This window comes from Marmota flaviventris, chromosome 1 (genome assembly GCF_047511675.1).
Source record: "Marmota flaviventris isolate mMarFla1 chromosome 1, mMarFla1.hap1, whole genome shotgun sequence".
In the NCBI taxonomy this organism is placed as follows: domain Eukaryota; kingdom Metazoa; phylum Chordata; class Mammalia; order Rodentia; family Sciuridae; genus Marmota; species Marmota flaviventris.
The window spans coordinates 3,722,065-3,746,705 of record NC_092498.1 but is presented as its reverse complement, the minus strand read 5'-3'; the positions used below and the strand labels follow the sequence as shown (position 1 = coordinate 3,746,705).

General features: G+C 52.9%; 1 protein-coding gene across 2 annotated transcripts in view; it reads left to right on the top strand.

The window, feature by feature from the left end:
• Dpp6 (dipeptidyl peptidase like 6) overlaps positions 1–24,641 on the top strand; it is a 624,061-nt gene that overhangs the window by 320,793 nt on the left and 278,627 nt on the right. For both annotated transcript variants that reach the window (XM_027943387.2, XM_071610694.1), the window contains exon 3: positions 6,910–7,008. In XM_027943387.2, the coding sequence (XP_027799188.1) occupies positions 6,910–7,008 (99 nt within the window). The remainder of the gene's footprint in view (positions 1–6,909; positions 7,009–24,641) is intronic.

Sequence of the window (24,641 nt, the reverse complement as noted above, 5' to 3'; positions counted from 1 at the left end):
CACTTCTGCCCTCTGCACAGGGAAGACCTTAATTGCCATATGTTTGCAAGCTGGGCAGCCTGAGGTGTTCCTCCAAAGAACACGGACAAGGAGCCTGCGGGCGGCCAGCACGGAGGCCGCGGCGGCACCCAGATGGTCCTGAAGTGCCGAGGTGCTCCACATGCGGCCTGCTGCGGCCACATGACCGTGGTACTGGCCGGCCTTCAGCTACAGGGGTGTCCACAACAGCCAGAGAGGGAGACGGAGGAGAGGCGCAGCGGTGGGAAGAGACAGCTCACGGCTCCCCCCGGGGCAGGGAAAGTGTGATGAACCGAGGTCATGGTCATGTCTGCATGACTCTGACGGTTCCAAAATAATGGAGTTGGGCACATCAAGAGTGTGAATTTTAGGGCACATGAGCTTTATCTTTAAAAATTACCTCAAAAAAGAGAAAAAACTAGGTAGTAAACCCGTGAACCTGTGTGCATGTTGTGCGAAGTCAGAAGTGGCCAGTGGCTGTAACTTGTTAAAGGAAGAGGTTTGTTTCCTATCGCTAAAGGAATGGAGTTAAAGACATGTAGAGGAATGGCTACCTTCCCTGTAGCTGAAGATTTAAAAAAGATTAGATGTTAGAATATTAAAAAAAAAAAAAAAACAACCTAGAGTTCTCAACGTACAGGGTATGTGGATTAAAACTGATAACTCAATTTCCGGCATTTTAGTAAAAGTGAATGTGTCTAATTTTAATATCGTGCTACTTGTTCTCTACATGGTTTTAAAGATCTGTGGACTTATAAGAAAACGCTTTCAATATGAAGCAACATCTGGGACTTTTCATGCACATATGCTTTGGGTATACCATAAGTAGTAAACTTCAGTAACACAAAGACTTTACTATTTAAAAAAGCAAGACTAAAAGCAAAGGTATAGATTGTAAAAACACATGCTTTCTCCATTCATATGAAATCAACCACACCTACAATGTGCCAAACCCCTTAGAAGATGAAGTCATGATTCCTATCTTAAAAAGAAGAGGGGGGAAAAAATCATTCCCAGTAAGTAGACTTAAAAAAAAAAAAAAAAGAGGCCTGGCCAACTCTTCAAGTCAAAAATAAATATATTCCACAGAGGTGTCAATGGTGGATTTTCCTATAGCTCTTCTACTCTTGCTCATATAAGGTGGTTGCTAGTTAGCTTTCCATAGCTGTGACAAAACACTTGAGAAAAGCCAATTTAAGAGAAGAAAGGTTTCTTATGGCTGAGAGCGTGAGAGCTATCAGTCCATGGTCACCTGACTGTTGTTTCTGGGCCTGGGACAGGCATCATGGAGGAACAAAGCTTCATGGTAGCCAGAGGCAGAGAGAAAAAAGAGAGAGGAAAGGGACAAGATAGCACCTGTGAGGCCATGACCCCAAGCACTTGCTTCCTAAACTAGCCCCTCCCACCACAGTTTCCACCGTCTTGCAGTCGTGCATCTAATTATGAACCTACCAGTGGCTTCACCCACTGATGAGGTCAGAACCCCATGATCCAGTCACCTCCCAAGGCCCCACCTCTGGTCATGGCTGCATGGGACCAGCCATCAATACATGAGCCTTTGTAGGATTCTAGATTCAAACCATTGCGGTGGTTTCATGAAGGTCTCATGCAGACTGTGCAATTTAGTCTCCTGCCTTCGAGGTTGGGCTGTTCAAGAGCCGTTTCTCCAGAGGAATGTATTCTGATGTGTCTGGAGTCAGACTGCACAGCGAGGAGCGCTCCCTAGATACACCGCTGTTCCTGCTCAGCTCTATTTCTGGGACTTCTGTCTACATACGAGATGCCACCGCCTCAGGTCTGAACGGGAGTCAGCGGGTGAGCAGTCTGCCACAGCTGGACAGTGGAATTCAGCATTGGGTCAGAAATCCCAGGGCTCTCAGGGTGATTTGCGAGAGGTTGCCTGGTTTTGCATTTCATTGTTCCCTACCTGTTGATAATGCAGCATGTTATAAATCTCGTCTTTCATTAGGATAAGAATCTACCAAGGAAACGGGAGGAGTATCTACGACAGGTATCGACCGCACTTCTTTTACCTAAAAAATAAAGGTCTAATTGGAAGGGCTGGTCCAGCGCCTAGCTGTGCCTGGCCCGGGATGCGCAGCCCGTCTGCACGCTGGAGATGGGCAGAGTGGACGGAGGCTCTCAGGTCTCAGGCAGCCCGTTCCTCCTCACCCAGCCGCACCCACATCAGGCTCATCATTAACGAACAGGCCACAGTGGCTGGGTTTTCTGCAAAGCAACCTCGTTGGACTCGGGAATTTAAACACTGAAAACTGGACAGACTCTTTGATCCCCACCTATTCTTCTGACGTGTTTGTAAGAGAGCAAACAAATATGATCAATATTCCTAGGAATGACAAACATTCAAAATAGAAAAAAATGCTCGGCTCTGAGCCCAGACACAGGGTTCTGTCTCCCCTTGAAGTCTGATCTCTCTAACTCGCCGTTAACCGTCTGTCTCCGTCGGGTTCTGCAGTCCCAGCTCTTGGCGGCTGCCACCTAGCTGCCCACACCTGTGGGAGAGCCATGCGGCCTCCCAGTGCCCAGCTTACCTTCCCTGAGAGCCTTTCCTGCCTCCCCATCCTGGTGGGCCTCTCGAGAGGTAATAAATACCTCGCACTCTGCAGAGTAGAGCGTAGGGTGACAGCTGCTCCGCTTGCTCACAGAAGCAGAAGCTTGCAAGCCGTCTCTGACCTGGGGGGACCCGTTCCCTTGGCAGACTTGCCAGGCGCTCCCCTGCCCTGGTGGAGGTCAGCCTCCAGATTGGACCCATCTTAGGGTGAAGGGATCTATTCCTAGTTTAAAAGTGTCCAGAGAAGAAGTTCCAAAGCGTTCTCTGACGGTTTTTTTTTTATGTTGAGCAGCGTAGCTCTTGGACAGATATCTTAGGAATGAAGGGGAGGCTGAGCAGCTTGCCAGATGCACTGAGCCTAAAGAGACTCCATCCCTGCGGGGGCCAGCATGGCCACACAGCAGTCAGAAGAGCTGAGGGATTGTCTGCAACACAAGGCTGAAAGAAACCTGGCTTTTCTGTGATCCCCAAATTCTATCAGGGCAAAGCCGAGCTATAAAACCTCACCACTTCCTCTGTCTCCAGCTAGCTGCTGACTTCCTGTTCAAGTGGAGGCTTGAACATGCGCGTCTTCTGGGTTTTGGCTTCAAATATGTAGAAGTGTTCTGAAAATAAACAAGAAACACATCGTTGCATTTCACACCAAGAGCAGGGTCTTCACCTGCCTGGTGTGGGAAGAGCAAGGAGAGACCTGCCCAGGAAGCCAGGCTGAATCCCTGGGCCCTCTGGGCACATAGGCCAAAGTCGGGCTCAACAGGAACGCTGGCGTGCTGGTGTCCAGGAGAGGCCAGAGGCTGATCAAGGGACCCTCCCCTAAAACCTGGGCACAGGGCTCTGGCCCAAATGGCCACGTGAGACCTGGTTGAGAGCCACTATCCAGACAGCGTTGCCAGACTGCCCAATGCCATCTCAAGCACATAGCTGAGAGTCTCTCATGACCAGGACACTGTGACATGCTAAGGACCAAGTCCCCACAGAACGCATGTCCTGATGCAGGAGAACAGCTCATGAAAACTGAGCTTCAGAGAACTCAAATCAATAGGGAAAACAGAAAATGGCATCTCAGGTTTTTAAAAGAATTATCGATGTGATTAAGGAGATTGAAACTATAAAATAATTAGAGTAGAGGATCTTGAGAAGAGCTAATTAGGAAATCTAGAAATATAAGTCTTTAAAAACCCAGCCACTGGGTGAGAAGGGTCCAGGCAGGCAGGAGGAGATGCGGGCACCTGGGAGACTGACCCGGAGGGGCCTGCAGAGAACACGGGAGAGATGTCAAGGTCGGCTCCTGCAGGCAGCTGGGACTCTGGAAGCAGGGCCAGGAGGACGGAGCAGCGGCGAGGGATGAGGTCATTGTCGGGAACGTTGCTGACGGGCAGGTGGCCATTCTTGGGCCCAGAATGGCCATAATTAACCTATAACCAGGACTGGAAGGCAAAGTGCAGCAGCCACCTTTTCAGACGGAACCTCAGGACGCCTCAGGTGTGAGAGGCTGCCCTTCCTCCCAGCTCTCCTGCCCAGGGCCCTGGGCGCAGCAGGCCCAGGACTCGGTGAGCACACTGCAGCCCCCGCCCCCTCGCCCGCCATCCTCCCCAATGTCCTCTTATCCCCTTTATCTCGCCATTCGGTTCTTTCCTCCAGGAGGCCTCCCACTTCCTCCGTCCCTGGTCCCCTAAACCGTCAGCCCAGTGGCTCTCCCTGCCCCGAGCTCCATCACTGCTGTGTCCTGGGCTTCCCTGGGCTTTGGTTGCCAGGGCTCCTGAGCCGGTGCAGCAGGCGTGGGGTCTCCACTGGGGGTCTTCAGGGTCACGTGGTCTGTGGAACGTGCATCACTTGTGCCTGCCGTCCCTCGAGGGCCTTGGGGGCTGTGTGGACTGAAGCCAGGGTGTTAGCTGGTAGTGGAACGTGGGCATGAGCCACCCAGGGAGGCCCACAGGGAGCGCCTTCAAGAGGCGGAGCTAATTGCTGACACGTTTCTGTCCTAAATGGAGCACTCTTTAAAAAAATATGCCTTTTTTTTTTTTTAGCTTTAGGTGGACACAATATCTTTATTTTACTTTTATGTGCTGTGAGGATGGAGCCCAGTGCCTCTCACATGTGAGGCGAGCGCTCTACCTCTGAGCCCCAGCCCCCTAAATGGAGCACTTTGAAGAGCACAAACCACTGCGCCTTCGCCACAGACTGCCCCTGCAATGCTCTGTACATTCTCAAAGTGGCTTTAGAAACCAAGAAAGCCTTTTAAACACATCTATGAAAAAACGAAATTTAGCAAGTGGATAAATTCCCCTCCACCTCTCATTCCCACGGTGGGTCTTCAGGGAGCCTCACACCGTGTCTTATTCTGCGTGTGAAGACCTCGGCGTGGAGAGCTACAGTCTTCCTGGGGGCGTGAAGTTTAGGAGGTGACATTCAGGTTTTAGTGGTTATTTGTCTTGTGACCACATGTGGTGTCTGGGAAGTGTCCACAGCTCTTAGTTGCCAGGTCACAGCATAAGAGATTAGATCCCGGGATCCTTAACGTGCTCAGGTCTCACCGTCTTCCCTGAGCAGAGCTCCTGGTTCAGCCGAGCCTTCCCAGGGCTGCTTCAGTGGCACAGGGAAAGCGCTTGGCTGGCTTCCACATCGTGTGCAGCACCTGGACCACCCCACAGGTGCGCCTGTCCCAGTGAGGCCACCTTGAATCACATCATTCTGCACCTTTCAAAAGACTTTGTATCCAATGAGCCTATTTGACAGTCAAGAAATCAATCAAAGCATAAAGGAAAACATGGCTTTTCGGGTAACTTCAATAAACGGTAACATCCAGAGGCCAAAAGAAAGCAATGGGAGGCGATGAAATAGTCTCAGAAACTTGGGGGATTTGCTGAGCAGACGCGTATTCTGAGCTCATTCCACGATTCCAACAGAACTCCCTGCTAGATTCCCGGCCGACATGGCCTTGAAACCCGAGATTAAAGCAGGCAAAGTGTAGTGCCGAGGACCAGCACCCTGGCAGCCCATGTCGCGGAGGATCACAGAGGAGCCAGGAGCGGACGTCACAGGCAGGGACGCAGTGACCCGAGCCCCTGACGGGTCCCACCCTGACAGCACTCACGGGCCCATGGCAGCACTGCAAAGCCGAGGGCACGGGGACCAGGTCTTGAGGAAAGTGCAGTGACGTTCAGTGTCTTCTATTAAGAGGGCAGGGGGCACAAAAGCTCTCTAGAGGACAGCGTCGGTCAGAAATGGTCACACTGAAGGAGTCTCTGTCAGCAGGCTGTGGGTCAGCTCCTGTCCAGACGGGGTGACGGTGCAGATAGCCGACTCCCAGCCTGCCCGGCTCATCTGGATTCCTGTGCTGGGGGGGAGGCCCCTGGGGAGAGCCCGCGAAGGCGGAGGAAGGGAGCTGGTCAGGTGGACTGTCCTCCAGGTCCGTCTCTTAGCTCGGGCTCCCAGATCCTGCATCTTTTCAAAGCAGATAAACGGGATTTTGTGGCTCTTCTGAGGAGGAGCTAAATCCCAGAAACTTCACCCTCTGGAGGTGGGGAAGGGCCGCCAGGTCTTCCAAGCCCCGGCAGCCGGTGCCGTTAGCTGAGGATCCCTCTTGGGCAGGTATTAGAGTAGTTCCTTCGCAGCTTATCCCAGGGGCCGCCTGAGCATGGGAGTCGAGATGGGGCAGGGCAGGGTCTGGGAGTTGGCACGCAGGTATCGGGACGGCTATCCTTCTGGACAGGAGGAACCCCCACCCAGAGACTCCAGGGACTAGGAAGCTCACAGAGAGTAAATACCCAAGGAGCATCTATGTGCCTCCACGTTCTCAGAGAGCGCCATGCCGCCTGTGGTTGATGGTCAGCGAGTGTTTGCCGCACAGGCACTTGCACCTGGCCGAGGGCTCCATTCTGACATCTGTGCCTCCCCCTTGCTCAGCCTGGACACCGTCATTGACTCTACCCCCAAATATGGTCATGTATGTATTCAAGTAGGAGTGAGAAGGGGACTGTTCTGATTCATGATGCCTTACCTCACTTTTGGTTTGTTTTGGTTTTTTAGCTGTAGATGGCTACCATGCCTTGATTTTATTTTTTCAATGTGGTGCTAAGGATCGATCCTAGTGCACCCTCCACGTGAAAGGCGAGTGCTCTCCCACTGAACTACAGCCCAGCCCCTTCACCATAGTTTTTGATAATTTAATTAACAACAACCAGGCCGGCCGTCATTCACCTTCATTTATAGAAACTGTGTTTCACTGTAGATGCTATTTCCGAAAGGCAATCAGGATGTGTTACGGTCCTTTTTTATTGATAAAAAGCAGGTTTGACCCTCTGCCTCCTCTTTTCTAGCGGAAGATAACAGTCTGTCTCAGAAGAAGAAGGTCACGGTGGAAGATCTCTTCAGTGAAGATTTCAAACTCCATGACCCCGAGGCCAAGTGGATAAGCGGTGAGTCTCAAGTCCTCCCTGCTCCGTCCTCCCCCAGTGTCGGGCTCAGGCTGCAGGGCCTGTCCACGGGCAGGGCTTTCCTGTGACAGCAGTGACATCTGAGAACGGTGCCTCTGGAAGGTGGGCTCCTCACGCTGTGCCACCGCCTGTGCTTCATGAGAAACGGGCTGCGAGGCCGCTCCCTCCCTTCTCACAGAGCCGTGGTCTCTCAGGCCGAGATGTGCCGCGTTGCTAGGCAGCAGGGCCTTGGAGAGCAGCTGAGCTGGCCCCGCGGTGGTCCTGACTCTCTGCTGCTCCTGCTGTCCCTTCTCTGAGCAGAGGAACTCGGGAGAGGTGCAGGGAGCCCGGCCCGGTGTGCAGGTGGCACCCATCTGTTTTCCCCTTGAGGTTTAAACCAGATCAAATCTAGTTTTCTTGTTTGAGGGATTTGTTTTTTTCAATAGCAAAACAAAGAATTAGGGATGGAAAGCAATATGTTCATATTTTGCTGGAATTGAACGTGATCTTTGTGCCTTATCTGGGCCTGAAACCAGGCGACTGCATCCGTGAGAGCCAGATGTCGATGCCTGTTCACCCTCCCGGCTGCGCCTCTCCTGTTATCACCAGGGCTGTTGTTAGCATTCAGTGGATGCCCTTGAGAGTTAACCCTCGGGTTGGCACACCTTCCCAGTGTAGTGTTCAATGCCTAGTCCACTTCCTGACTTTCAGAATGAATGAGGTCCAGAGAGGGCAAGTCGCTCGTCCAAGGTCACGCAGCAGGTTAGCAGTGAATCTGTGGCTAGAAGTCCACCTCCTGGACTTGCAGTTTTGCTCTCTTTCCCTGTGCTCTCTGGGAGAGTGACTCGTGTGCTTGTGTGTTGTGCTGTCAAAGTACCTCTAAGACGTTCCTCATGCTCCCAGACTCTGAAAAATTAGTTAGTGATGCCTCTTGGCCTCAGCCTCCCACATAGTTATTGCTCCTCTTTTGTCCTCTACGATGACTCAGTGTCCATTCTGACCCTTGGATGTGCTTATTTAGCTTGAAAGCACAGGTGGCTCTTGGAAGGAATGCATTTTATCAAACCCAGGAGAACTGAGAGCCATGGGTCGTGAATGTGGGTGGAGGCCCCCAGAGAGCCCAACGAGGCGAGAGGAGCCCTGGCTTGGCGCCCACTGTATGCTGTGCTGCCCGTAGCACAGGCACCTTGAGCACCTGGGGCATGCCCTGGGCCACGTCTCAGGGATGAAACGTGGTCACTGTCCTTAAGGAGCCAGAAGTCGCCTTCTGGAGCAGCCATGTGATCTCACGTGCAGGAGGCAGGAGAGCGAGATCTCATTCTTCCTGAGAAGGCATTGCAGGGACGGCGTGAGCTGAAGAGTGGTCAGCCTGGCTGGGGAAGCTGAGAGCAGGCCCCGTAAAGCCAAAGTCTAGACAGCTGGCCCCCGTGACGAGGAGAGCCCAGGGGGGCTGAGAGACGACGCGCAGGGCTGAAAGAGAACAAGGAAACCAAAGTGGGCGGCGAGGCAGACTCTGGGGGAAACCCAGGGCCAGAAATGAGGCCGACAGCCAGGCCCCAGGGTCAGGCGGCAGCAGGAGGCTGGGCAGATCCACAGGGGCCCACACAACCCAGCTCCGTGTTTTTTGTTGGAATCACATGGTTTGAGACTTGACCTGAATCCACCCTCTATATAAAACACAAAACAAAACACAGCACGAACCCCCCAGGCAGAGGTGTGGAGGCCCAGGACAGAGGCGTGCCCTCCCCGGTGGGCACTGAGTCCCTTAACCGTACAAGGGGCTTGCGTTTCATGAGTGAGTGATGGACCTGGCCCAGAGGTGCCCTGGAGGGAGTCGGCAGAATTCCCTTCTACCTCCAGAGTTGGGGGTTAACAGCAGCAATAGTCCGAGCCCCCGTGCCCGCAGGGTGCCCAGCCTGCCTTTCTGGGCAGGTCCGACCCAGGACACAGCCCCCGCACTTCCCCGTGGATAGCCTGCCATGTCCGGGGGCTTCCTCAGGATGGCTCCTCCTTTGTAAAGTGCACAGTGCGGTCAAGTTTGCTGTGAAGGAACCAGAGGCCCGGCCTTCCCAAAGAGCAGCCCCTTTGGAGAGTATCCGAGATAAATGGGTCTCCTTTCCCCACTCCCCGATTTTTCTTTCACTCACTCATCCCTCCTCCTGAGCATTCCATCTCTTCCTCCTTGCCAAGCGTATAGTGGTTTAAGGTAAATGAAGTAACCCTCTTCCCCATCGTCACTGTCACCATCATCTGTACCATCCGCTGTGGGCCGTGCCCCACTGCCGCAGTCTGGCTGGGCACAATCAGAAGCCACTTGTCAAAAGAAACTAACTTTATTTTTAGAACCACACGCCAAACAAAACAGCCTCTCAGGAAAAATCCTCAGAGCCTCAACTGCCACCACCGGCTTTCCACAAGCCTGTCTCTCCCCCCAAGCTTCTTTTTACCTCCCACAATCCTCCTGCTCTTGAGGCCGATTGGCTGGGTCACGTGGGCAGAGCCAAAAAGTCCCCCAATGAGCAGCTCCGTGGTCTGAAAGGGCAGGGAAACAGTCCAATGAGCATCACCGCAGAGGAGCCAATCAGCTAGATGTTGCTGGGGCCGAGGAGCCAATCAGCTAGATGTTGCTGGGGCCGCTGTGAGCCAATCATCAGCCGGCAGCTGGAAGTTTGCTGGGGCCCCTTCAGCTGTGGCTCTCAACACCCCACCTTCCAGGCTCAGCCCTTTGTGTACACAAGGCCATTGAGTTCTCACTACCACGCTTATCCCACGGTACAGGAAGTGGAGGCTGCCGTGCTTCCAGAACTGGGTCAACATCACACAGTTGGAAAGTCACAGAATCGGACTGGAACCCAGTCCCTTCCCCAGCCAATTCCTTCTGCCGCCCCACTAGCTCCCTCGTGTGTGCACCAAGATCATGGGTGTGAGCATCCCAGAACATCGCCACCCAGTACCTCCTTTACTCTCCGTGCCCCCTCTGATGCCCACACCAGCAGCAAATCCCAAGTGGTCAAGGAAGCCCAGCAGTCGTTGCAAGAGGACCATGTCTTCAGTGTGTGTCCGCCACCACCTTGAACAGGGGCAGCCTGGGCTTCGTCTCGGGGTTCACTGGTCCAGAGTCGACCCACTTTGTTCACCAGGGGCCCGTGCGTGTGTTGGGCTGAGTTAAGAGCCCCTCCCTCGTTTTAATATGATGGGCTCATTTGTTAAATCTACATCTTCTGAAACTGATTGGCACAGCAGCCTTGAAATTCTTTAACGACCTAAAACCCTGGAGACTCCCCTCACGCGGTTGCCACAGCCCTGGGGCCTACAGAGGACTGCCAGCACTCCCTGTCCCCCTTTCAGCCTCCTCCCCAGCTGAACCTACCAGAAAAGAGCTCGGGAACCCCCCAGCCCACCCCTCCATCTCTCCCTCCTGCCACCTGCCCAGCCGCAGCCATGGGTGGCCTGATCCCACCTGCTGCAGCTGGGGAACCCCAGGTGAACTGGCTTCACTTCCTGACGAGTAGCTGCAGCCTGCGTCTCTTTTCTCCCCTGAATTCCTAAACGTTTCTATTATTATTTTTTGCTCTGTATTAGATTATTTCCTCCAGTGCTGGGGATTGAACCCAGGGGGGCTCCACTCCTCAGCTACATCCCCAGTCCTTTTATTTGTTTATTTTTTGAGATAGGGTCTCATTAAGTGGATGAGGCTGGCCTTGAACTTGTGAGCCTCCCGCCTCAGCCTCCCAAATCGCTAGGATTACAGGCACCACCTAGATTATCGTGATTTGAAAGAAGCGTGCTCTCATTTCTCTTACCTTAAACACACACCCCAGCTGAGTGTGGTTCCCACCAGGCTCTGCCTGCCCCCTCTGCTCCCTTTGGCAGCTTGAAGCGGTTGTCTGTCCTGGCCTCCCCACTCTCCTCTTCCCTTTAAGCCACTCCAGTCGGGCCTCCCTGAAACCCCCCCTCACCGGGATCCTGGCTATCCCCCAGGTGGCCGGGTTCAGTGGTCATTTCTCAGACCTCCTAGTTGAGCACCAGCAGCACTGGACGAAACGATTCCCCTGTCCCCTTCGCAACCCTTCTCTGGTGGCTTGAGGCCATCACGTCCCAGGTTCCGTCTCTGAGTCCTGGTGGACCCTCGCAGGCCCTGCGGCTGGCTCCCGTTGTCCTGCTCTGCTCACGTTGGTGGCCTGGGCCTGGGCTCCGGTGTCCCCCTTTCTGTCTGCCCTCTGGCTCTCGGTCTCCTGGTCTTGGACGGTCTCCCACTCTGACATCTCACTGTGCGTCTGCAGACCAGGCCGCCCTCCCCAGCTTCCCGACTGACCCACAGACATCACAGCTCAACCTTTCTATCTCCAAATCCGAGTCTCAGCTTTCCCTAAGCAAGAAACTCAGGAAGAACTGCCCTGCCCACAGCCCCCTGTGTCTGCCAGGAGGAAACCCCCCGTTTTCATCGTCAACGTCCATAACCTGACTATTTATACGGCAGAGATCTCTTATTAGCCCTGTCGCAGGCCACAATAGGGAGAAAGCTGTTTCCAGAAAGAGGGAAAGACAGCTTTCCTTCTTCTTTCCGCCGTGAGCCACAGCACCAATCTCCTTCGCGTTAATAGGACCCGTGACTTGCTTAGGTAGCTGCCGCAGCCACCTAGGGAGGCCTCTGGGTGACACCCCAGCAAAGTCTTCTGCTTCTGCCATTAGGAAGGCAGGCTGGGCCCAACCTTGGAGAACCTGATAAGCCCCACGCCCGGGGCTCCCAGCGGGCTGGACCACCTGCATCCTTCAGGAGAAGGCCCTCCCTCTCCCTCAGTATCTCTGGGCTGCCTGGCGGACAGACGCTGATGAGCTTGCCTGCCAGCCCCCAGCAGGGCCCGGCCTCAGTGCCCCTCCCGGCCCACCTCCTCCCTGCAGTCTGTTCAACTGGAGTCCCAACGCGCTGGGAGCCCTGGTGCTGGCCCAGACCCGCCGTCTGTGTGTCCCCTTGTTTCTCACCAGCCCCCACTTGTTAGCACAGAGCCCTCCGAGTCTCGGGATGCAGGACTGGAGAGACTGCAAAATTGGAGAAAATTGCTTCCTTTGAATGTAGGAAAATATCAGCTGGCTGGTTGATACTGGAAAGTGTATGTTTTAGAAGATAAAATTGGAGTTAGTGCACAGGGTTCAAACCAACTTGATTTGCTTTATTCTCTTTTGTTATTTTGAAAAAATAGTATTTTTTTTTTTTTACAAAACCGTGGGGCTCAGTAAAGGGGGAATTTGAGTTTAAAATGTTTGGGTTTTTCTACTGCTATTTTGGAGGCCGCAGTTTTTTATTGGTGCATTGAGCCTTCAAGGGTAGAGTAGAGATGTTCCCTAGAGGCCATCTGGTGCTGTGGTGACCGCAGGTGGTGCCCAGAAAGGGCAGGTTCCACAGGAATAAGTGGCCCTCGGTGGCTCCTGAGCAGATGGAGGTGGTCGGAGGGACCACTTAAGTACTGTCCTGCCTTGGCAAAGCCCTTGAGAGAGAAACCGGAGAAGTTACAGTCTTGTCTGTGCACACTGCCAATTCCTGCTCTCTCTCCTGTTGCCGTCTTCAAGATGCCACGTCTCCTCGGGGAGGGAACATCCCCAGTCTGGCATCGGGAGGCCGATTTCCCCTGCCTGTTGGGGTGCAGTAGAAGCCGCCCACCTTGGCCCCCGAGCTGAGGCTGGTCCCCCGCCTGCACGGCCACCCTGAGCACACCTCCACTGAGCTCCCGCCGCCTTCTGCCTAACCTCCTTCCGGGGTTTCCTACTGGAGTCTCCATAGTACCAACAGGAAATATGCAAAAATAGTGGCACTTGGTGGCCCCAAAGCCAGTCAACAGCTGTGGTGGCAGAAATAACAAAGCTGCGTCACATACCTTGGTGACGTTGATCCAGTCTTTAGCAACACTTGGAGAGGGAGGCTTTTATATTTACTTTATAAATAAGGAAGCCATTGATCCAAGAGGTTGAGTCCCATTTCCTAGGCACCAGCGCTGCAGGAAGCGCCTCCTGTGTCTCCCTGGGTCCTGGCTCTCCCACTGTTTCCCTCAGGACCGGTGGCCTCTGCCTGCGTGTCCCTGGCCAGACCAGGACCCTTGGAAGTTTACTGCGTCTGTCTCCACCCACTTTCTCTGAAAATGCCTGTATTTAACACTTCTGCCTCAGGAACTTGCTTATTCTTCATGGCTTGATCCAAACTAGAACTCTAAAACTCAGGGCATCAGCCCGACCAGGACCAAGGGCCACCAACCCACGGAGGAGGGAGGCATGTCCTCACTCTGGGCAGCGAGGGAGCCTCAGGCAGGGCAGTGCCAGGGGCCCTTCTCCCGCCCCTGCTCCTGCCTGAGGTGTTGCAGGCCTGCCACCTGAGCAGGACTCCCGAGCCCCTGAGTGACGGCATGACGCTGGCCCCGCTACTGGGACTATTGCATTCATGACCCGGGGACTCAGGTCTCTGCAGGCTTAAGCCAGCCTCCCCAGTGATTTCTGTGTGCAGGGGCGGCTTCCGTCTCCGTTGAATCCAGTTCTGAGCTGGCCGACGCTGTTCTGTCATAGAATGACAGACTTGTCCTTTCTTTGCATCCATGCTGATAAGCGTGTGCTGGTATGTTTGCGTGTGTGATACATGTTTTATTTTCTTCAGGAGGAGGATCATAAATGAGATTTCCATGTTGTTTTCCTTCTCAGGGAGGAGACAGGGATTTCCCAGGACATTAAATGGTTGTCTCAAGAGCTCCAAGTCTCCTTAGGGATTTCCCTGTGGACCCCCATGGTACCCACCCCCATTTTTCCTACCTGAAGGGGCAGGTGGGCATGATGGCCTGCAGGCCTGGCATGGGGGGACACCAGGTCTTTCCTCAAGGTGAGATCCAGGCCCCGGGTAGGGGTCCCCTGCCCGCAGATGCTGGCAAGAGGGTTTCTGCCCCAGCAGCCACAGACCCGTCCACAGTTAGCAGCATTTCGGTTTCACCCAAAGTAAAAGAGTCTGAGAACCCAGGTGAGCCCCAGCTTACGGGCCTGTATGGCCTGAGAGAGAGACTTGTGAAGCCTCCCAGGAAGCCCTGCTGACTAGAGCCTCCTGTCCTTCCACACAACGACCCCGCACCCCGCTGCTCTGTCACACTCAGCCAGAGCACCCGAGTGGTCCTTGACCAGGGCGGCCTGCTAGAGCCTGCTTAACTACCATGGACACTCCCAAACACGGGTCCCCTCTTCATGGATAGAGAGAGGCTGGAGCGCTCCATACCCGAGCATTATCCCTGCGGCCGTCACCTTCCACCTGCAGAGCACCTGCCTGGTGTCCCTTGGCCTCTGCCCCCCTGTCGGCAGGCTTCTTGGGGCCACAGCCACATCACAGTGATCATCATCTTCCCTCCTAGGCCAGGGTGCCTGGCACGTCATGAAGTCCTAGGAGCATGAATTGACTGGAGGACTGACTCAGCCAGGGGACGGGCGTGTTTCCAGGGAAGGCGACTCAGGGCACCTGAACTCATGGCTGATGAGGGCTCGCCAGGTTCTTCATTCATCCAACTCTCGACGCTCTCAGAGCTCGCACTGATAAATACACGTCTGAGTTTATTCTCTTGGTTTAACTGGCGTCTTCTGATAGATGGTGAGACCCGCTCCCCAGGGTGAGTCTTACCCTTGTCACTTAATGGCCACATACTGGACGTGGTGCAGGTCTGCAGGGCCTGTTCTCACCTGTGTGTGCAAAGCCACCCTGAGAGGGACGTGAGGACGCGAGGTGTCATCTCCACCCAGCCCACAGCCCTGAATCCTCCAGCAGGGCGTCCACCAGAAACATAAACAGGACTCCACCTGCGAAGGACACTCTGCTGCTCCTCCTCCCCGCCTGTGACCCTCCCTGTCCCTCCTGCACCTACACCCCTTCTTGACACAGTTCTGTCTGGTCTCCACCTTGCTCCTTGAGTGGACGTGGTCACCTCTCTATTCTCCAGAACACTCTACACAACAATGGTGCTAAGGGCAGGCTTTGGTGAAAGGTCACAGGCTGTCAGCACACACCCAGGGGGACGTGGCAGTGGGGGTCAGAGGCCCTGTCCCTCCTGCCTCCCGCTCTTCCTGCCCAGGTCTCCAGACCTGCATGGACTCATTCTGCTGTTGCTCTCAGGAGTTCCACTGCTCCAGCCGATGACCAGCAGCGATGACACCGGCCCAGGGACATGGAACACGTCCAGGTTGCCATCATCGGTGCTGTGACTCGTGTCCACACGTCCAGGGCTTCGGGGCCCTTGCCTGGTCCTGATAGCCATCGCCCTCTGCTCTCTGTGAGCTCAGCAGCTTCTGGGGGTGGCCTTCCCAAGCAGCAGGTGGACCTGGCTGGGCCTGGTGACAGTAGCTGAAGTGGCGTTCATCTTGCCGTTGGGGCAGGAGAGCACAGGACCAGAATTACAGCATCGGGATTTTTTCTTTGGATGCCGGGCAGATCCTATCTGATCTCCCTCCAGGTGAAACGGGGCGTGACACCAGAGCCAGGCCGAGGCAGGTGGGAGCGCCCTCCGTGCTTTCCTGACAGTGAGCGGAAGCTCAAGGAGTCTCCCCAAACCAGCACATACCTGTGACCCCTACCCTCTGTGGGCAAGGAACTTGAGTGAGATACTTCCCCAACTTCTCAGACCATGTTCAGCGAGGGCGTCCATCTGCACCCAAAGCAGGAGAATGGAACAGATGGCAGAAGGTGAGGGGGACAGTGCTTCCTGTTGACACGGGCATCAGGCATGACGGTGCCTAGAGTCAGAAGTGGCAAGACACTTTCCCCAGGTCACACAGCTAGTGGTGGCAGAACTGTCCTGCTGTGGTTTGAAGAAGTGTCCCCGAAGGCCCGTGTGGAGGGGCTTTGTCCCCAGCCCTTGGCACGGTTGGGAGGTGCCTGAACCTTTAAGGGCTGGGGCTCAGCAGGAGGGCAAGCCCTCAGTGTCCTGCTCTGCTGTGCCACACACTTCCACTCTGTCACCCCCACCCACACCCCAGAGGCCACAAGCAACTGGGCGGATTGATCATGGACTGAAACCATGAGCCAAGATGACCCTTTCCTCCTCAAAGTTCATTATCTCACGTGTGTGTCACAACCCCCCGGCTGGCCTCACGCGGGTGTCACAACCCCCTGGCTGGCCTCACGTGTGTGTCACGATCCCCTGGCTGGCACACTCCCTAGGCCTTGCCTCTGCCTCCTCTGAAGGCCGCGGGGAGGTTGAGGGTCCGCCTGAAGCTCAGCGGGAGGCTTTCAATTACTAGACACAGGACCCATCTGGTTGTGGGGGTTGACCTTTAGTGTGCTCCGGGGATCTGGAATTGTCCCTGGAGGATGAGACAAAGGTGGTGTCGCTGGGTGCTGCCCGGGCCAGCCCAGCCCCCTTGCTGTGCATCTCCTCCAGGCCGTGGTGAGGGCAGCTCCTTGGTCCCCGAGGCCCCGAGGGCAGCCAGATGGAGTGTGGTTGGCTTTGCCACCAGATGCTGATGCTTATTTTTGCTGCTTTTGACTTATTTTTATCTCAGCGTCCCAGCCCATCCCAGCACCCCGGGGCCCCAGATGCTGTCCTCAGTGCAGCTGTGTCACAAAGACCAGCCCCGGGAAGTCGGTGGGGTGCCTTCTCGGAGCACTGGGCTGCACCATGATTCAGAGGATTCATTGAGTTCTGGGTTTGATCCACACTTTGCTGGTGGCCTTTCTGCCCGTCCACGAGAGCTGCCTGGGGGGGTGATAATCCTTAGCCTGGAATTCCAGGGGACCAGTGTCTGCAAATGTCTCTCCGCTGGGAGCACAGTTTACAGAGTGCCATCCAGAGGTCGGGGATGAACCTTTCAGAACCCATTCAGGTCCTGGTTATGTGCAAATCGGCTCCCTAATGAGACCCCTGACTGCACCGAGCACCCAGAGGGCCTCTGGGGCGCACAGTGAGCAGAGGGGGCAGGAGGCTGTGCTCCCTGGGACCGGGCCTTGGGCTGCGTCAGGGGTGGAGGGCAGCAAGGTAGAATCCCCGCCCTCCAGAGGATTCTCCTTCCCAGCTTCCTTCTCAACAGTGTCACCCACTGAAATGGGTTCTTCCTGCACCTAAGTTCCCTTTATTCATCTTTAACCAAGTTGCCGGCTTTGGGGAACTTAAGGTTGGGCCACCATCTCTCAAGTACAATTAAATACAAACCAGTCGGAGGAAAGAAAACCACAGCCTGCTCATTCTGCAGCGATGGACACCAGGAGCAGCCCCATTAGCTCCCTGGAGCCCTTCTTAGCAGCTCGCAGCCAGATCCTAAGACTGGTCTAGAAGGAACTGGATGACACCCAAGAAAAGCCACAGCAGAGTAAAAACTAAAAGTTTCCGCTGCACTTTGACTCTCTGTGTCCCTGCTGCTTCCCACCTTCTCTCCGCTCCGAGGGCCTCAGACCTGTCCGCAGGCCTTGCCTCCTCACTCCTGAATGGACTGGGACTGGCGGAAAGAGCAGAGACCCCCCGGGCCCCACCCACCACCCACCACCCACCACGCACACTTGCTGAGTGGGAGACAAGAAGGGGGCAGGGCTTAGGTTTAATACCAGCCCCACCGGCTACAGCCATTTGATATTTCTGCTAAGTGGGGAAGGAGGTCCTGGGCATAGAGGAGGGTTGTCACAGGGGCTCCAAGCAGAATGCTGCCAGCTCCGGTCCTCTGCTTGCTCGTGACCCTGCGGAGCCTGCTCCTGTCTTCACGACTTCCCACCTGGGAGAGGAACGTCATGTGTTGAAGTGGGTTTTGTTGCCCAGTAACTCAAGGATTTCATCGTGGGACCAGATAAGGCTTGCTTCTCCATAGATCTAAAACATAAAGCAACGTAACTAGGTGAAGTGGCGTCCTCCAACCGTCTTTAGCTTGCTTTTTCAATATTGCTAAAGATGCCCTAGAGTTCAGGCCCAGAGCTCTGGTACCCTGCATGCCTTGTGCTCACAAAGATGTGCACAGCACAGTTTGTACCTTGAATGTACAACACAGGGTGTATTTTAAGTGCTAACTAAAAGGCGCCAGTTGGTGTTTATTTGCCCTGTAGTGCCGGGGGCTATGTCTGTAACACCGAGCACAGTGCCATTTTTAGTGAAATGATTACACTCCGTTCCAGAAAGAATTTGGGCCAAGTCACTGCAATCTTCAGATAGCAACATAAAATTCAACAAGTAGGACGAAGAGAAGATAGTAAAACAGATGTCGCCCCGTGCCTCAGGTGTAGGTAGGAGTGTCAGAGGCATGGGAGGTCAGAGGCCTGAAGCTGTCCCAGGAGGCTTCCTCCTCCGGGATCCCCTCTGCCGCCCAGCTCATACCCGCTCCCTCCCCGGCTGGCTACTGCACCGGCCCTTGTACGTGCACTAGCCCATTCTTTGTGGCTGGTGTCTCTCCATCTGCATGAGGAAGCTGGTGCTAAAGAGGATCCCCAGGTCTCCCGGCTGGTTTTCTAAAGAGGCCTGTGACCTCGCACGTGTCTGTCTCCAGACTCACCATGTGGACCCTACCTGCTGCCCCAGAAGTGGTTTCTCCATCTGGGAGGAAGTCCTTGTGTTCCTTTTCCCTTTTCCCTGTGCATCTGAGGATTTAAGAAGAATCAACCTCAGCCGAAGGTCAGCTGCAGAACCTCACCTAAGGACTCAGATCTGTTCTGACTGCCCAGCACGAAACAGCGGCCCAGACAGGAACAGAGCCTGTGGAACCCAGGGAGGCCTCTTCACCAGAGCTCAGTGGCCTGTCCACAGGTCGACCCTGAGGCTCCTTCAGAAGGTGGAGCTTCTCATTGACTGGGACCAAGGGGAGCAGCCTGGAAGTTGGAACAGAGAGTGCCGTGGGGCACTGGGGGGTGGCCCAAGGGGGTGCTCCACCTGGAGGTGACTAGGTCAGTGGCACAGCCAGGTGAGGCAGAGCCCACCCCTCCAGGCTCGCCCTTCAAGGAGTTTCCAAGGCCCTGGGTGCTTTGGGTAAAGCGTGACTTTTGCAAAGAGGGCCATATGATTGGACAAAAGGATGACGTGATCCCGATTCTCTGTCATCCCTAAGCTCAGACCTGCAACTTCCTGGGGTTGGTTCCGTGACCCTGAGGACCTGGCCAGGTGTACCCATGCACCTAGGGAAGGCCACCAGGGACATTTTATTTAAATGGATACAGACGATTGAGGATTGGTACCTGTGGTTAGATGTAAAGATGCGGATGGCTGAATGAAAACATTTGGATTTATTTTGTTCTAAAATAGAATTGTTTTCTCCTTGGAATGCCTAGAGAGGCAAGGTAATTACTGCAAATGACATCTTCTTAGATAAAGAATACAATTTTGATATCCCTGGAAAGGGTGGTATGTACCAAGTTGCTTGTTACTTGGCTTTCTTGAAATGTGTATTGGGCTCTAATTTGTAAAGAATTCGGGACAGAGAGTGCACTTCTGAGATTGCACGTAGGTCATGTGTGATTCCTGAGCCTCATTCACAGGTGTTGGCTTTTTCTAACGTGTGAGCAAGATGGGTCATGAATCCGCCTAAACCGGCCGCTTGATAGGTCTGTGGTAAAATGGACCTGCTGGACACTTCCAGAGACTTGTAGAATATGAGCTAAGCCAAGAAGCATGAGGAGCGTCTGACAGTCAGATGCATTACTCAGCTGGAGAGAGCAGACCCGTGAAAGATGGGGGAACGGTGCCGATTCTTCTTTATTAAAAGACCCGAGTGGGTAAACTTCAGTCCAATATTAGTAAAGCTCACCAAGGCCACTACCCAGATGACCTGGGCCCCCAAGGACCTTAGAATCTGAGATGGCGGTTCTCTGAGCCAGGCGTATTCCTGAACTTGTCTTCCTCCCTACGTTTCAGAAGGAACTCAGATGCCAACTTTCATAATACGTTTCCCTAGGAGATTGGAGAACATTCTCCTCTTGGTTCAAAGGCCACAGTAGTGATTTCATTGGTGCCTCATTAGCTGGACTTGGTGGTAAGAGGAGGGAAGCTGGGCAGCTCATCCAGGTGTCACACCAGGCCCGAGGCGCCCAGCCCAGGCCACTTCCCATCGCCGGCTTCTCCACGTCAGTCAAATCCACCCAGGCTTTTGATCATCAGTCAGTTATTTAAAATGTCCTCACCTTTCGGTTAGGGAGAAGGTCAGGTAAATACTTAAATGCCACAGTGAACCACGAGGGCGTGGAACCACCCAGGACAGAGGGGTGGGCAGATGCAGCACTCATTCTCCTGCGAGCTCCGGGCAGTGGTACTTGAATTAAAGTGACACTGGTGCATAGGACCTTGCCAAGTTAAACTGGTTGGTGGCATCAGGAAGGAGCAGGAATTTTAAAATATATCTTAGAACCTAAAAAGGGCAAGAGCTGAGGCCTCTCAAATAAGCTCCAAATGCTCATTTGGCTTAAGGATGGAACACTGGGGAGGCTGGGAGATGACACCTGGGTGTGGGTTGAGGCTGATGGACTCTTCTGAGCAGCGGGAGCCCGTGGTGGTCTCTGGGTGTTCAACAGGGTTGGGTTCCCCACCCGGAGCAGCCACTAGTACTGGGTGATTTACCAGGCACAGGCTCAGGTACTCATTAGAAGAATCTCTTCCGAGGTGGGGATTTTACAGATATTATATATCTTAATTTTTAATGAGATCCCCATGATTTGTTTTGAAGACTTTTTTCTCTCCGGCATAAACACTGGTGAACTGAACTCATTTCAGGATAAATACAAAGGTAAGTAAGCCTCTTAAATGCACTAAACATAATCCTTCTTCTCAGAATCTGAGCCTGCAAATCTCCAGTCTAAAAGGTGAATTAATTTTTGAAAAGCAGAATGAAGATGCTGTGAACATTTTAGGCCTTAAGAATTCACTTGATATAATTAGCTTGACCCAGAAGGGACGACGTGAGCCCAGAGATGTGAGGATTTGCTGTATGAGAATCTCCCGTCATCAAGGCTCATATATTTAGACCGTCACATCCAGGAGGGTGTCTTCCACAGCCTGAGCTCGGAGGAGGGCAATGTGCACGTGTGGACAGACCCAGCAGGGGGTCGGGCTCCTTTAGGCCCCAACAGGAACAGAGCTGCGTCTCTGCTGGGAGCCTCTCGAGGCAGCCTCTGTATCAAGAGGAAGACTCCCTCCGGCTCTGATCCGTCATCAGCATCCCCAAGAGCAAGCAAGAACGGCCCAGTGCTGTTCCCCACAACTCAAAAAGGGAGCACTGGGAACAGAAGAGAAGTCGTCCTTAACGTCACCTTGAAGTTAAAAATGTAGCTGGCCCCTCTCTGAACGCCTGGGGTTGATCACAGCTCGAGAACATTGGGCATCTGTTATTTAGCCTGCATGATGCTCAGAGATGGGGGGAGAAGCTGGATCCCGTGTACTAGGAGGGCGCCCCCTGGGTCCTTCTCCCGGTGGAGCTGTGGGTGTGCACCAGGAGCCCTCTGGAGTCTGGAGGAGGCAAGCCTGCCACCAAGCGCACCGCGCGCCTAGCCCGGGGACAGCCGGGGAGAACCTTCATGGTCTTGTGGTCCAGCCTCCCGCTTGACAGACGCAAACCTGAGGACCACAGGGTCTCCTCAGCTAGAGCACCGTCCAGCTCCACACCTGGGAAGGACGGGAGCCAAGTGTGGCTCCTCCTCTATCCCAGGACCAGGGCTGCCTAACAAGGTCACCACCTGCAGGAACAGCCACCAACCTCGCAGCATTGGCAGCAGTGAGGGGACTGAAATCCCACATGCTTTTCTCAGAAACAGCCTGCCTGGGCTGGGGCTGGGGCAGCGGTAGAGCGCTCAGCCAGCACGTGTCACCTGCCTGAAGACCACTGAGCCAGGCCCTCTGCCGCCTCAGCCACATGGGACGCTCCTCCTCAGAGGCAGAAAGTAGCAGCTTCGTGTACCAACAGTGACAGGTTAGACCCTCCCTGTCCATCTAGGGCCTGAGCTTGGTGGAGGGACTGCCCTTCTGACCCTGTGGAGGTCAGGGAGGACAGTGTTTTCCTCTGGACCTGCTGAACCCCTTGACAAACTTGGGGCTCTGGAAAAGGAAGAGGGGGCCCATGGGTTGGGCAGGAAGCTGCCACAGGTTGGAGGAGACGGGGTAAAGCAAGGTCTTCCGTAGGTCGCTGAGCCAGCACCCGTGGACACAAGCAGCAGGTCCCAGTCGTGTGGGGTGCTCAATGCCGCATCTCTGCCCTCTGTGCCCACGGTGTCCGTAGGCTGCAGGGGCTGTTCCAGGAGCCTGGGCTCGTGCTTCCTGTTCACTACACTAGCCAACTTCACTGCCGTGAGCAGGATGTGAGCCCGTGTGCAAGTGTGCACAGTGTCTCTAACTGCCCATCCGGCGGGCCACGGGAGCCGCGGCCTGGTGCTGGAGTGCAAGGTGAGCCGAGCGTCACGGAGGCCTCTCCCTGCACCGTTCCAACTTAGTAGCTTATAGCATCTTTTGGATATCCCGTTGGCCTTTCATTTATTTTTACTTTTTAAATAAACAAACTCATTTTTCAAATTAGAGAATGGAGGAATGGACCCCCAGGTAGCCTCACCCCAGCTCTGACAGTGACGGCACCTGGTCATTTGCCCCGTCTGCACCCTCACTGACCTTCCCCCACTCTGTGACTTTTTAATTTATATATATATATATGTATGTATTTAAGATAGGCCCAATATCTTTATTTATTTTATTTATTTTTATGTGGTGCTGAGGATCAAACCCAGTGCCTCACATGGGTGAGGCAAGCACTCTACTCCTGAGCTATAACCCCAGCCCCTAATTAATATATTCTTAATTCTAATTAGTCATACCTGACAATAGAATGCATTTTGACACATTATACATAAATGGAGCATAACTGCTCACTAGTCTGGTTGTACGTGATGTCGAGTTATCCAGGTCATGTAATCATATGTGCACTTAGGTAATGATGTGTGATTCATTCTATCATCCTTCCGACCCTCATACCCCCTCTCCTCCCTTCACTCTCCTGTGTCTAGTCCAAAAATACCTCTATTCTTCTCCCCCCTTATTGTGAATTACATATCAGATCATACATTCAGCCTTTCATTTTGGGGGATTGGCTTATTACACTTCTTAGCATAATACTCTCCAGTTCCATCCATTTATGGCAAATGCCATGACTTCATTCTTCTTTAAGTCTGAGTAATATTCCATAATGTATATACCACATCTTCTTTATATATTAATCTGTTGAAAGGCACCTAGGTTGGTTCCATATTTTAGCTATTGTAAATTGAGCTACTATAAACATTGGTGTGACTGCATTACTGTAGTATGTTGATTTTAAGTCCTTTGGGTATAAACCAAGGAGTGGAATAGCTGGGTCAAATGGTGATTCCATTTCAACTTTTCTGAGGAATCTCCATACTGCTTTCCAAAATGGTTGCACCGATTTTCAGTCCCACCAGCAATGTGTGAGTGTGCCTTTTCCCCACATCCTCACCAATACTAATTGTTGATTGTATGATTGACATTCTGACTGTAGTGAGATGGAATCTCAGAGTAGTTTTTATTTGCCTTTCTCTAATTGATAGAGATGTTGAACATTTTTTCATATATTTTTTGATCAATTATTCTTCCATGAAGTGTCTTCAATTCCTTTGCCCATTTATTGATTGAGTTATTTGGGTTTTTGGTGGTAAATTTTTTGAGTCCTTTATATATCCCAGAGATTAATGCTCTATCTGAGGTACATGTGGTAAAGATTTTCTCCCATTCCGTAGTCTCTCTCGCCACAGTATTGATTGTTTGCTGAGGACAAGCTTTTTAGTTGGATAATCCCATTTAATAATTATTTATTTTACTTCTTGCACTTTAGAAGTCTTGTTAAGGATGTCAGGTCCTAAGCCAACATGGTCGAGATATGGACCTACTTTTTCTTCTTTTTAAAAATAATTAATTATGAATTGAGCTACCATAAACATTGATGTGGCTGCATTACTGTAGTTTGTTGATTTTAAGTTCTTTGGGTATAAATCAAGGAGTGGGATTAGTTCTAATTTGTTATACATGATAGCAGAATGCATATCAGTTCATAGTACACATATAGAGCACATTTTTTATTTCTCTGGTTGTACACAAAGTAGAGTCCCACCATTCGTGTCTTCATACATGTACAAAGGGTAATGATGTCCATCTCATTCCATCATCTTTCCTACCGCATGTCCCCTCCATTCCACTCCCTCCCCTTTGCCCTATCCAAAGTTCCTCAATCCCTCCCATGCTCCCCCACGCACCCCCATATAGATCTGCGTCCACTTATCTGATAAAACATTCAGCCTTTGGTTTTGGGGGGATTAGCTTACATCACTTGGCATGATATTCTCCAACTCTATCCATTTACCTGCAAATACCATGATTTTATTCTCTCTTAATGCTGAGTAATATTCCATTGTGTATATATGCCACAGTTTCTTTATCCATTCATCTATTGAAGGGCATCTAGGATGGTTCCACAATTTAGCTATTATGAATTGTGCTACTATAAACATTGATGTGGCTGTGTCCCTGTAGTATGCTGTTTTTAAGTCCTTTGGATATAAACCAATGAGTGGGATAGCTGGGTCAAATGGTGGCTCCATTTCCAGTTTTCTAAGGAATCTCCATACTGCTTTCCAGATTGTTTGCACCAATTTGCAGTCCCACCAGCAGTGT